Raw genomic sequence first — 14,228 nt, 5'->3', positions numbered from 1 at the left:
TCATCACGAATGTGGTTTTGCAGTCAATGCAATGTTTACAAATGCAGAGTTGGCAGATGCCCATTTGATGTATGGATTAGCACAGGGCAATAGCCGTGGTGCGGTACATTTGTATTGAGGCAGATTTCCAGGACGAAGGTGTCCTGACAGGAAGACATTCGAAGCAATTGATCGGCGTCTTAAGGAGCACGGAACATTCCAGCCTATGACTCGCGACTGGGGAAGACCTAGAACGACGAGGACACCTGCAATGGACGAGGCAATTCTTCATGCAGTTGACAATAACCCTAATGTCAGCGTCAGAGAAGTTGCTGCTGTGCAAGGTAACGTTAACCACATCACTGTATGGAGAGTGCTATGGGAGAACCAGTTGTTTCCGTACCATGTACAGCGTGTGCAGGCACTATAAGCAGCTGATTGGCCTCCATGGGTACACTTCTGCGAATGGTTCATCCAACAATGTGTCAATCCTCATTTCAGTGCAAATTTTCTCTTTATGGATGAGGCTTCATTCCAATGTGATCAAATTGTAAATTTTCACAATCAACGTGTGTGGGCTGACGAGAATCCGCACGCAATTGTGCAATCACATCATCAACACAGATTTTCTGTGAACGTTTGCGCATTCATTGTTGGTGATGTCTTGATTTGGCCCCATGTTCTTCCACCTACGCTCAATGGAGCACGTTATCATGATTTCATACGGGATACTCTACCTGTGCTGCTAGAACATGTGCCTTTACAAGTACGACACAACATGTGGTTCATGCACGATGGAGCTCCTGCACATTTCAATCGAACTGTTCGTACGCTTCTCAACAACAGATTCGGTGACTGATGGATCAGTAGAGGCGGACCAATTCCATGGCCTCCATGCTCTCCTGACCTCAACCCTCTTGACTTTCATTTATGGGGGCATTTGAAAGCTCTTGTCTACGCAACCCCGGTACCAAATGTAGAGACTCTTCGTGCTCGTATTGTGGATGGCTGTGATACAATACGCCATTCTCCAGGGCTGCATCAGCACATCAGGGATTCCATGCGACAGAGGGTGGATGAATGTATCCTCGCTAACGGAGGACATGTTGAACATTTCCTGTAACAAAGTGTTTGAAGTCACGATGGTACGTTCTGTTGCTGTGTGTTTCCATTCCATGATTAATGTGATTTGAAGAGAAGTAATAAAATGAGCTCTAACATGGAAAGTAAGCGTTTCCAGACAAATGTCCACATAACATATTTTCTTTCTTTGTGTGTGTGGAATGTTTCCTGAAAGTTTGGCTGTACCTTTTTGTAACACCCTGTATATGATCAACATTCTTAGTCTACCCATATGCCATTGGTTTGTTCACTGAATGAGAACCGTTGGTTGAATGGTGAGTGAACACTATACCATATTCAGCAAACAGGCAAGTGTGTGTGCTAGCCAGTTTCAGTGGTAAGTAATAACAAAATCCAAATCACAGCCCAGGAAAAAATTAAGTAATGCAGGGTCACTGTCAATAGGTAGTCCTCAGGGCTTGTTGTAAACATTGGCAGGTTGACAAGTGAGGCCATGCTGGTCCATGGCACTACTGCAGTCTTTGAAATGGATGGCTGCAGGTGTTTTTCCATGTGACCTGGCACTGATGGCTGTATCCTGTCATGCCTCGCAATCTCACTGGTTGTATGTATATCAAATGATCCATTGGCATATGTGACACGATTACTAGATGCCTCTCCCCTTGAATTGGTCCACAGGGCCACAACAGAACTGTTGGTGCAATGGAGGATGAGGTGGGTGTTATGTGGCCTGCTGTGAAAGCTGGGATGTGGCTGGTGGTAGAAGAGATACTGCATTGTCTGGTACCATAGAGGCTGGGTTGGACTCATGATTAGCTGCTGGTTCCAGAGAAATCTGTGGGCCCAATATGAGACCTGGCACACACTGGAAGCCCTCCTGCATATTGTCTGGGTGCTGATACAGAGTGGGCTGGGTGATGACAAGAGAATCAATAATACCAGTTGCACTCAACACCTGGGATGATATCCTGCAACTGGACTGAATGTCTGCGGTTGTTGGTCCTTGGGGTGCACAAAATGGGCTGACCATGCTGGTGTGACAGATCTGCAGGCAGAGTTTGCCCCAGATGGAACAAACAGTGCCAGTTCTGGTGCTGGGGGAGGATGCCCCATGGCGTGACTACCAGGATCAGCTGGTGGTATTGCTGGGTGATGATGGAGCCGTGTACCCAACCAGGCATATGTTCAAATGTGTACATCCAGATGGGGACACCAATCTTCAAAGTTGTAACTGCTTCTTCTTCTTGTAATGATGGAGGCTGCAACAGATCTAACACTGAATCATTGAATGATAGTGGTGTCTGTGCAAGAGATCCACCAAGCTCTGATGAAGGACTGGTGCTGCTTAGTAAGAGGATAAAAAATAATGCAATGATGAATCAAGGGGCCTGAATGTAAGTAGTTTCTCAATCTGCATTTTCAAAATTCGCACAAAATGGTCAGCCATGCCATTAGATGCTGTGTGAAGTGGAGGTTTGGTAATATGGTTGATTCCATTATGGGTGCTAAACTGTTGAAAGCCAGTGAATGCAAACTGCTGTCTGTTATCAGTGACAAGAGTTCATGGTACTCCTTCAGCAGCAAAAGCAGAGGCCAGGCGTTAGTGCTACTTTCTGTCATTGTTTCTTGCATTTAATGTATGGAAAGTGAGAATGCATATCTCTTAAAATCAACCATACTGCACCTTGAAATGAACCAGCGAAATCAACAACATGGTCCCACAGCTGGTTAGGCATGAGCCATGCATGGTTGGTAGGCTTGAGGCTGTGCTGGTTTGAGCATTTAACAAGCTTAGCAGTGTTGAGCCATGTACATTACATCCTCATCAACTAATGGCTAATACACATGTCATCAGGCCAGATTCTTCATTCTGGAAGTGCCGCAGTGGGACTGATGCATGAGCCACAATATACGGGAGTGCAAAAACTCTGGAATCACCAGTAAACACTAACCATCATCTCAATTGAATAACAGGTCACCTTTGAAAGATGAAGAGCATGGTTTCATTAAAGGAAACAGTGAAGGTCTGAGGAGGCACTGAAAAAAGAGCTTGTGACCAGCTGGTTTATAGGAACTCTCAAATCTGTCTCAAATGTGGATACTTGTGTGTGGTTGCTGTGACACCTCTGGAAGTGATGGCAAACTCTTCCAGTTGTGAATCAGTATACTCAATGTCAATGCAGTCTCTTGTTTATGAATCTTGATTATGAAATTATTCATTGGGAACTGGGGCAGTGCGGTTGCATTGGGGTGCTGGGCTGATATAATAATGTATGCTATAGTGGTTATTTTGATAAGAAAAGAGTCTGGCATTTTAGCCTCTGAAATGTCTGTTATTGTAACTTTAACTTAGGACCAAATATCAACAATAATGACTTATGATCTGTGATCAGATGAAACTTCTTGCCATACAGGAAAATGTGGAACTTCGGGATATCAAACATAATTGTCAACACTTCCTCTTCTGTCTGTTAATAATTTTATTGTGTCATGGTGAGCACCTAAGAGGCAAATACGACAGGCCATTCCAAACAATTAAGATACTTGTATGACACAAGGACCTCAACACCATGTCTGTGACCAGCATGAGAGATAGATGAGGCTAACACAAGGTCAAGTAATGAGTGGTTAGGAGACACTCCTCCAACTTAAGATATGTTTGGTGAGAGTTTGCAGACCACATTTTCTCCATAATCAGTTTAAGTGATGGGTTATTGTTGTAATTTGGGAGATTAATTGGAAGTAATATATAATCTTTCAGAAATCTGGAGATCTATGATGTTCTTTGGATAGAAATATGAGAAATGGTTACCACATGCTCTGATGTTGATTTAAGGCTATCCTGACTTTTCTGTATACATTTACAGGCCCGAATCTGGGAGGGGGAGGGGGGAGGAGGGAGAGGGCAAACTGGGGTATCTATAAAAAAACCTTGTTTCACAAAACGCATAGCATCCAGCGTACGTTGGTCTAACGACTATTCAAATGATTTTGATATTCATCCCTGTTGGTTTTTGAATTTTTTAAACACATTCTAAGTTGATTCCTGTATAAATCATAAGTTGATTTTTGAATGCGTACATAGAGTATGTGAAGTCTCTGCTAGAGGAATCCCTGTTGCATATAAAAATAATAGAAGCTTTCCTGGTGACAAAAGGGTATGGGGCTGTATGCGCTGAGCTGAATAAACTTGAATGGCTGAATGCCAATCACTGTTTGTTTATGTGACTGACTGGGAGTGCAAATGATCAACATTGTTATACTTCTTAGTGAAATTGATAGATTGAGATTGCCAAGGTGGAAATAAACTAGTAACAGGAATAAAAGGTAAGAAAGATTACATATTTTCTCCTTGGTGTATCCAACAAAATGAAATTTTGACAAAAAAAATTTGCCAGATTACCACACTACTAAGGGCCAGTCATACAGGCCCCAGTTAGCAGCTGCTTAAGTTCTAGTCTTGGAATAGTGTGGAAAATGAACTGTATGAATACATAATAACACCTAACCAGAGAATAAATGCTTGATAACTGAGCAAGTGATTCTGGTAGAGCTAGTGAAGTTACCAGAGAATAAGTTTTGACAATGGCGGGAATAATTATAGAATAGTGATGACAAGATTGTTTGTTAGAACAAGAAAGTAGAAGAAATGGGGACATTACACAAATTATATGGAAGAACATGATGATTCCAAATTTATATAAGTGTTTCATATTACCATTTTTCGACCTCATGCTTGACAAGTGGAGCATATGAATAAAATGTGAAACTATTTGCTTGTAATAGGCCTAATAGGCATTTGATGTTGCTACTTTGTAAATTATATGTTTCCATGTTATTTATATGAATGAGGTACATAAAAATGACTATTTATGCCAAAACAGTCTCACTTATTTGGCATGTGTTACAATTGCCGCAATATTAGAAAGGCCTATTTCATTTTATCTAGCAGACAGTGATAAAATAGACATAATCAAATCAAAAAAACTCACCAGTCTTGGGTACTAAACATATTAATAGCTTTTTCAGTATTACACAATGACATTTTGATTCTTCATGTAGCAAAATGTTTGACAAACTTTTATGAGGTATTAGATTCTTTCACAGAAAGGAAAGCGTGCTATGTAAAGCTGTAGCAAGATTATAGAGAAAAAATGCTGAGACCCAAGGATTGAAGAAATGTGTACTGTCTTGCTTATCTCTTGTCTTTACTGGTTTTATGTTTCCTATATTTAATTTTTTGGCAGACAAAAGAGTAAGTTATTAACAAATAGGCAAAAAGGAGTGAATATTTTCTGAAGAAGAGTTATTATTCTCCTGGTCACAAATACAAATAATCTCAGTACGTTTGATGGCTTCCATTACAAAAATTTCATCAAGGGCAGGTGAAAGAACTGTTACGGTTTTTGGTTTGATTTGAGCTCAGTTGTGGGGGAGCCTTTACACTGCCATATGGTCTACACAACATTTATGACAGTTCTGATATTTCATACTCAGTGGAAATGGAAGGCTGAGTGAGCTGAATGTGAAATCTTGAAAGTCATAGCAATATGCAAAACTTCACCTAAAGAAGGACCTGATTGCCATAACCGTTGAGCACACAATTCATTTTCAAGTTTTAATATAAATACCATCATGTATTAATTATTCTGCTGCCATAGTCCACAAGAGAACATGAACTTGCATTATAGGTCTGTGATCCAAAATACATAACTGTCTGATGCTGCTTTACAGTGTTGAAGGAACTCTAAACAAAATGGCATTTTTGTGTGCATAATATTCACTTAAAAGCAATTAAATTTAGGTGAGGGCAGCATTGATGAGTCACACAAAGGGGCCAGTTTTTGTGCAGGTTGATAGATCAATGGGTTTGTAATTACTATAAAGGCTCGCTGTCACACACACCACTTGACGAAATGAAGTGTTAACTGCCTGTACTACACTTCCCAGTCCTTTTTATTTACAGTGAGTGTCTGGAAAGCTGGGATTGCTGGAAGTGATTGTAGATGTGTCAGATCCATCAGCTTATGCATGAGCTTGTGCTCCTTGAGCTGTTGTTTCCATAGTTCAAAAAACTTCTTGTTCACTTTAGTTGAAACACTCGGTAAAATGGCCTGACAAGTCTTATTCTGACACAGGATTCATAAAAGTACTCATCAACACTGTTGTAAGTCTGCTTCTTCAACAGCACAGATTTCATTAATTACAAATTATGTGAAAATAAAAAACAGAAAGTAATAGTTTCTGTCTCATTAGAAATATGGAAAATGGAAAACTTCTGGTGATGGATACCTTAGGGCCAGTACAGTACTCTGGAAGTTTGTTGAAAAATTCACAAATCAGTGCTGGAGAACAGTATTTGTAGGTTTAACTGGGAAGAACTAAACATGATCCACACTCTTGTTGCATCCATATGCCATTGGTTTGTTCACTGAAAACACAGCTGTTTGTTGAATGGTGTTTGAAGAAAGTACTGCATTAGGCAGATAGGCAAATCTCTGTGCTAGCCAGTGCCATCAGTGGGTAATAATGAAGTCCATATCACAGTTCAGGAGAAGACCACATACTGCAATGTCATTGTCAATAGATACACCAGAGAAATTGCTGTGAACATCCACTGGCTGTGACAAGAGATACTATAGCATTCCACAGCAGTCTTTAAATTGGGTGTAGGTGTTTTGCCATATGACCTGGCATTGATGGACGTATCCTTCTGGAGTGTACCAAATGAACTTACCAGATGTATGCATAATTGTATAAACTGACCTTCTGATATGTTCAGCAGGATTACGACAATATGTATACTGCAACTTTTCTGACAGATTAAAACTGTGTGCAGGACCAAGACTCGAACTCGGGACCTTTGCCTTTCATGGACAAGTGCTCTACCATCTGAGCTACCCAAGCATGACTCACAACCCATCCTCACAGCCTCAATCCCTCAGGAAAGGTTCATATCAGTGCACACTCTGCTACAGAGTGAAAATCTCATTCTGGAAATATGTATACTGCTTAAGGAGTTAGGTGTGCTAACACCAAAAGCTGAGTACAGTGAAGAAATGACAGCATATTCTAAGAGCCACACAACTATGTAGGCCTACAACTTTATCTGAAGATATTTGGAATATAACATTAATATAAAATTTTAAAAAGAAAATGGCTTTGAGCACTATGGGACTTAACATCTGTGGTCATCAGTCCCCTAGAACTTAGAACTACTTAAACCTAACTAACCTAAGGACATCATACACATCCATGCCCGAGGCAGGATTTGAACGTGCAACCGTAGCGGTCACGCGGTTCCAGACTGAAGCACGTAGAACCGCACGGCCACACCGGATGGCTTTTTAAATAGAATTTTTTTTTAACTAAAAATAAAAATTTTCAAATCATGGTAAAAAAAGGGTCAATATAGAACATGATTACCATAACCATTCCACATACTTGGCAGGAATTGGCACATAAACTATTACATTGCTTAAGAGCTATGCTGACAGTTCATACCATTTCTGAGAAATGCCAATAAGATCAGGAGAAAGTATTGAGGGCAGCTCATGGCCTGCAGTTCATCTCCAAAACTCATCCCCAGTTTGATGACTGTAGGATGATACAAGATGGCTTAGACAAAATTTCTAATTGGTGTAATGAATAGCAGCTGGCTCTAACTGTAGAAAAATGTAAGTTAGTGTGGATGAATAGGAAAAACAAACCCATAATGTTGAGGTACAGCGTTAATAGTGTCCTGCTGACACAGTCACATCACTTGAATACCTGGGCATAACATTGCAAAGTGATATGAAATGGAATGAGCATTTGAGGATAATGTTCGGAAAGGTGAATGGTTGACTTCGGTTTATTGGGAGAATTCTAAGAAAGTGTGGTTCATGTGTAAAGTAGACTCCATATAGGACACTGGTGTGACCTATTCCTGAGCACACCAGGTCAGATTAAAGGAAGACACCAAAGCAATTGAGAGGTGGGCTGCTGGATTTATTACTGGTAGGTTTGAAAAACATCCAAGTGTTACAGAGATGCTTTGGGAACTCAAATGGGAATCCCTTGAGGGAAGGTGATGTTCCTTTTGAGGAACACTGTTGAGAAAATGCATAGAACCGGCATTTGAAACTGACTGCAGAATTATCCTTCTTCCACCAACATACACTTCATGTAATGACCACGAAGATTAAATATGAGAAATTATGGCTCATATGGAGGCATACAGATTGTCATTTTTTGCTTGCTCTATCTGCAAGTGGAACAGGAAGGGACACAGATAGTAATACAGGGTATCCTCCACCATGGACCATACAGTGCCTTGTAGAGTATGTATGTAGATGATCGATAGGATTCAGATCCAAAGAACCACAATGTTCAGTAATATTAATTAGATTTTTACACATGTGACACATTTTGAGAGAGCATGCCCCCATCATTAGGCTACTTTTTTTTACCATATAAATTGTATAAATTGCGTATGGCTGAGTTACCAACTAGCAAATGAACAATGAAGAATGTAACAGATGCATAACATGGCTAACACATGGAAAAAAGTCACTGGGGCTCACTTCTAGCCGGATAAAACATGCTCTACCAGCAATGAATATGCTGAGTTGGAGGGAGCAACCTATTACAACAGAACTGGTTCTGAAAGTACAGGACTGCTGATACCAACTAAGGGAAAAATAATTAGTCTGACATATTATGGTGTGAGAGGACTAATTTTATTCACTTTTATTTATCTTGTATCAAGTTGGATAGTCCGTGTATTGGTTTTTCCTGATGATGGGAGCACTATCTCTCAAAATGGATCATGTGTATAATAATGTGATTATGAGAACCATAACTGAACATTTTGACTGAAGCCAATAAATAAGTTTCAAAAACTTCCTACAACTGTGACCTCTCATCCTGTAAGAAATAGGTAAAACTAAATCCACAGTAAAATTAATTGTTATAACTGAACTGTGACTCATTTAAATTGAACTTTTCCACTTTTCATAGCTTGGTCTTGACCTCGCTAGCTCCACAATAAATGGACCTTTTTCTGCACTGATATGAAAAGGAAACATACTGCCAGATATCTCAAATACAGACCAGCTGCTTTGAGTTTCTGATACTGTATATACTTTATCATGTAACCTAACTTCTGAGACAACAGTAATCACTGACAACATGATGGATTATGTCATGCGTTTAAGACAGAACATCAGTCTTGTTATTGTGTGTTCTACAACAAACATTTTCTGTGATGTGGCAGTCACCAAAGCCTTGATATATCTCTTTGTAGCTCTTTCAATGGTATTACAAGCATGATCTATGTCTAGTCTAATTCTGTGGTATTCAAGGCATGTAATTTTACATATATAGGCAATTTAAAAACATATAAATACATACAATGTTAATGTCGACTTTCTTGATATGTATTACTGATGGAAAGCTCTCGGGTTTCTAGCTGGGTCGCAGCACTAGGATACTGCTGCCATCTGAATGGAAACCCAAGAATTTTTCATTGTGTTTAGTGTTATCTACACTTTGGAAACATTTTTACTGCATTTCTACAGTAATTAGGTCCTTATTGTAATATATCAGATGAATATATTGTAATAATTTCTTTGTGTACTATTCATCACTACATTTTCAGCTGAGAAAAAATTATTCCTAAATTTCTCTTCACATCAGTTCACATATATAGGGACATTTCAGAAAACCTATTTCAAGAAAATGTGTTTTACCCAGTATGACAAGGTCCAATTCACATCTGTGTGGCATTTTGTTCTAAACTTCACCAAGAGACTACTATCTCCCCATAAAACAGTACAAATAAAAACGAGGCATTATGGTTCTAATGTACTGTTTTTATTACCTTCAAATTGTTCTTATTTTCTGATATAAATAAAATTTTCTAATATTACAATTTTTTTGGGGATTTTCTGGTTTACACTGATTACTTACCTTCTATCTTTCTGCTTTTGTCTTTTCTCAGTAATGCGTAACTTATTCGTAATAATCATTTCTACTATTGCGTCACCATGAATATATTTTCTCACAAAATTTGTTGTAAGTAATCCACTATAGTTCAGATGAAACAATGGTGCTGATAATTACAATACTAGAAGAAAAAAATAAAGTCAATCACCCTTTATTAAATTCAAATTTAGCTCAAAATAGGATGAATAGTACTCCTGTCAAACATTTTTTCACTTACCTAATGATATAAAATTCCAGCAGTGGGGAAAGGTAAAAATGAAAATTTAGCATCACGTTTTTTATTTAGAATCTTTTAGCTTATATAGAAAAAGAGAATTGCATATTTTCTTCCAATAGGCACTCATTTTTAATGTTGCATAAACTCATTTGTAAACATTTAAATTAGAATTATGGTAGACAGTATGAAAACTCATTTCTTCCATGTCATTATGATATAGTAAACAAACTGTTGTGTTGGCAGAAGAGCCAACACCATGTTACAACTGGAGGCCGAAATGCACGCATTTTAGCTCACGCAGGCTGGCATAAGGAGGGAAGAACTATACTGACTTGTGGTTTGGAACATGACAAGGAATGAGAGTTCAGAAAGCTGACATAATTAGTTTGATACTTAACTTTAATCCATTAATGAGGAACGTCACTCTTGATGGTACATGATTCACAATATTATCTGTTCAGGATACATAGTAACTGAATATGGCGCCTTGCTAGGTCGTAGCAAATGACGTGGCTGAAGGCTATGCTAAACTGTCGTCTCTGCAAATGAGAGCGGATGTATACAGTGAACCATTGCTAGCAAAGTTGGCTGTACAACTGGGGCGAGTGCTAGGGAGTCTCTTTAGACTAGACTTGCCGTGTGGCGGCACTCGGTCTGCAATTCACTGATAGTGGCGACACGAGGGTCTGACGTATACTAATGGACCGCGGCCGATTTAAAGGCTACCACCTAGCAAGTGTGGTGTCTGGCAGTGACACTACACAAACAATCCATGGAACACTTTATATACATATGAGGTTAGAATAGTGGATGAAATGAACAGGAGACAGCCATAGTACCAAAAAGTAGCTATGACGCTACAAAGCTTTTATGAAACAAGAAGAAACTTTGTTACTTCCCCAAAATTTTCAGAATAACTCTTTATGTTAAAGCCATGAAACATTGTCAAGGGTCTGCAAATGCTGCATCCTATTCTTCTCCATGCACATCTGATACGTATTAAGATGCCAGAATGTCATTTAAGAATAGTTTTAGTTTGTGTCATAAAAGAAAACTTCAGACAATATTGTTCTAAAGGAAACTCTTCCAAGCAGTCATTAGGGCTGAAAGTAGAAAATTGTAATGTGGAGTTCTACATTAGAGGTAATGAATTTTACCTATACTATGTTTTATGCAAAATAAATTTCTAATTTCTGTACTCATTTCAATTCTAAATTGCAGGAACTGGAACCTTGTGGTCGAAGTCCGATGCGTCCAATTACTGCTCAAATGCCACAGTATTCAACTTTCTGCCATGGTCGAGAAACAGCTTTATACATCGATAAAGTTTCACGATTTTTCTTCCCATTCTCCTTTTTTATTCTTAATGTTGTATACTGGTCAACATTTTTGTGAATTCAGGGAGTTACTTTTTTTTTTTTTTTTTTTTTTTTACAAGAACTTAAAATTTTTATGAAAGTCAGATTCCATAACTAATGTCATGGGATTACGCTGTGTGCTTTCACATTCTGGGAGCTGCTTGTGCATGGACTCTTATTGTCAAAACATGAGATAAATGATGCACTGAAGTGGTGCAACTGTTGACACAGTATCTAGAAAGTGCAAAGTGTTTTATTTCTTATAACGTATGACAAATTGTACTGTTATGTACAACAAGAAGATTTCTCAAATGAATTTGTAAAGTCATATAGTATGAGAACTGTTTACTTGTTCATTTTTTATATGTGAGAGTGGAATGTGAGTGACAAATATATAAATATGCTATTACTTCTTCAAATACTGTCTCTGAGTTCAAATTAAACAGTGGCTTCAACGAAGTGTTGTGTTAGGTTAAGATCAACTACCATTTTTGTACTATGCTATATGTCTGATATATGTCTGATATAAACATTAAAAATGTGTTATGATAACACAGATGCAATGCAATTTTAGGCATTTGCTGCACTAATAAATGTTATTATTTCTTTTTCATCCATGTTTTTATTTGCATTTGTTAAAATGTTTTGTTCCAATGTATATTATTGCAATTTTTTTTTTAAAACCAAATATCATGGTATGGAATGGAATGTCTAATAGAGAAGAAGTAGAGAAAAGTCTAACATATTAAGTGGAGAAGAAAGGTGTTAATGGACTCTTGTAAGATCATTGTCTAAAAAACTGTATGACAATTAATGGACAGAAAAAAACACAAAAAAAACAACAGAAAATTTCATGTCATTCTGCGAATACTGCAAAGCTACAGTTAATTCACAAATGGGGCTGCTACTGGAAGATTCTCATGTCTTATCCTACAGTAATTACCTATTCTAGTGTGCTTGATGTTTGTGAGGTAATCTAATGCCAAATGTTGAATAGATACAGAAGTTAGTAGTTTGGTAGTTTTCTGGGACTCACATAAACTTTTACTGTTAGTAAAATTTTGAAGGATTTAAAAACCCCTGAATAATATTGCCATATACTATTTGAAAGCAACTATAAAAGTATAATTTATTTCAGTACACATAGTTGGGATCACATTTTAATAGTTTATTTTCATTTTCAGATGACTGATTTCTTCAGATCTTGCATTCAGGTATTACATTCTTCAGGTCTTACATTCCTCTATGATCATAGGAAACATTGGTGTAGAATACTGCTCCAGTGCTCTCCATGCTTGTATATATGGATCTGCACCATGCCAGTGGTTCCTATGGCCACAAGGAATTTAAGATCTGAAGATGATCTCTTAGAAGATTGAAGCTGGTCATCTGAAAATAAAAATAAACTACTTAAATGTGATCATGACTGTGCACTGATATAAGTATAATATTGTAAAGATTACTGTTCTTCCTCTAACAATGTTCCAAAAAATTTTGAACACTAAAAGTTGTGGTAATATCCTTTGATGGAGAATGTGAAAGTGTTTAAGGAGATCACATACAGGGAGTGATAAAAGCAGATTTGATTAATTACCCTCTACAAAAAAAGAAAGACAGGCAATTACTTTCTACCAGTTCTATCCATAAATAGACAAAAAGGGCACATAGCAGTGCACACCCAATGACAAATATGTTATCCCATACATATCACAGTCAATGATGAAAGATTACAGATGCAGACACACATCACATCAATCCAGAAAATAAAATAGGACTTCACAACTTATAATAATACCCAATAGGAAGTACCAAACTGAAATATTTTCATCTAAGTGGAGAGACAGTATGATATTTGTTAAGATCCGAAGGATAAGACATAACCAGTTGTAGCTCTCATTACCGAAGGAAACCTTGTTCCAGTCAAGTTAAAAATTTTCAAATTATTTACTGACTTTATCAGGATAGGGAGAGACCATCTCAAATATTCCCTTTGGTATGATCTCCTTTGCAAATTTCTGGAGGTATATATTTTGTGTTGTTGTGCTGGCTGTGCTACATGTTCCCTGTTTTATAATAGCTCACCAGTAATCTGTGATGTGACTCTAAAGTTTACTTTTTTCCATGACTGTAGGTTCATAGGCTATCAGTCACATGAAAACAATCAAATTCCATTTCTGGAGTTCACAATTGTATAAGTGCTATATTTACAAAATATGTAAATGTTACTTAGCACATTAATAATCAGACTGGAAATGTTCTGCTGCTCCTGTCATAGAAAGATTTCATGTTTCTCCATAGTAGGGATAAAAGAAGAATGAACAGCTCTAAAAACTTGATATGTAAACAACACATTTTCATCAGCTTATCTCTGAGGGCAGTGAAGATGATTATTAAAAGAGCTGTGCTGTGGTCAGTAAAGGCAGCATGTACTGAACATAAAAACCTGTAACAACAAAGAAAAAGAGGTCTGTTGCTTTAAGCATCACACTGGGTTAGTAAAAAATTTACACATGCCACAATAGTGTTGACAAGAATGGTTTGTAAATTTCAGTGTGGCCACATTGTGGCCCTACATAAGGTTTTATGGCCCTTCCAAAGAATTT

The 14,228-nt window shown here is 37.9% G+C and overlaps 1 protein-coding gene across 1 annotated transcript in view; it reads left to right on the top strand.

Annotated features, from left to right (window-relative positions):
- LOC124722530 (glycine receptor subunit alpha-2-like) overlaps positions 1-11,663 on the top strand; it is a 424,158-nt gene extending 412,495 nt beyond the window's left edge. The window contains exon 9 of the mRNA XM_047247678.1: positions 11,489-11,663. Coding sequence (XP_047103634.1) covers positions 11,489-11,662 — 174 coding nt within the window. The 3' untranslated portion in view covers position 11,663. The remainder of the gene's footprint in view (positions 1-11,488) is intronic.
- The last annotated feature ends 2,565 nt before the right edge of the window (positions 11,664-14,228 follow it).

This window comes from Schistocerca piceifrons, chromosome X (assembly GCF_021461385.2).
Source record: "Schistocerca piceifrons isolate TAMUIC-IGC-003096 chromosome X, iqSchPice1.1, whole genome shotgun sequence".
NCBI lineage: Eukaryota > Metazoa > Arthropoda > Insecta > Orthoptera > Acrididae > Schistocerca > Schistocerca piceifrons.
Note: the sequence above shows the minus strand (reverse complement) of the source record. Positions and strands in the feature narration are given on the sequence as shown.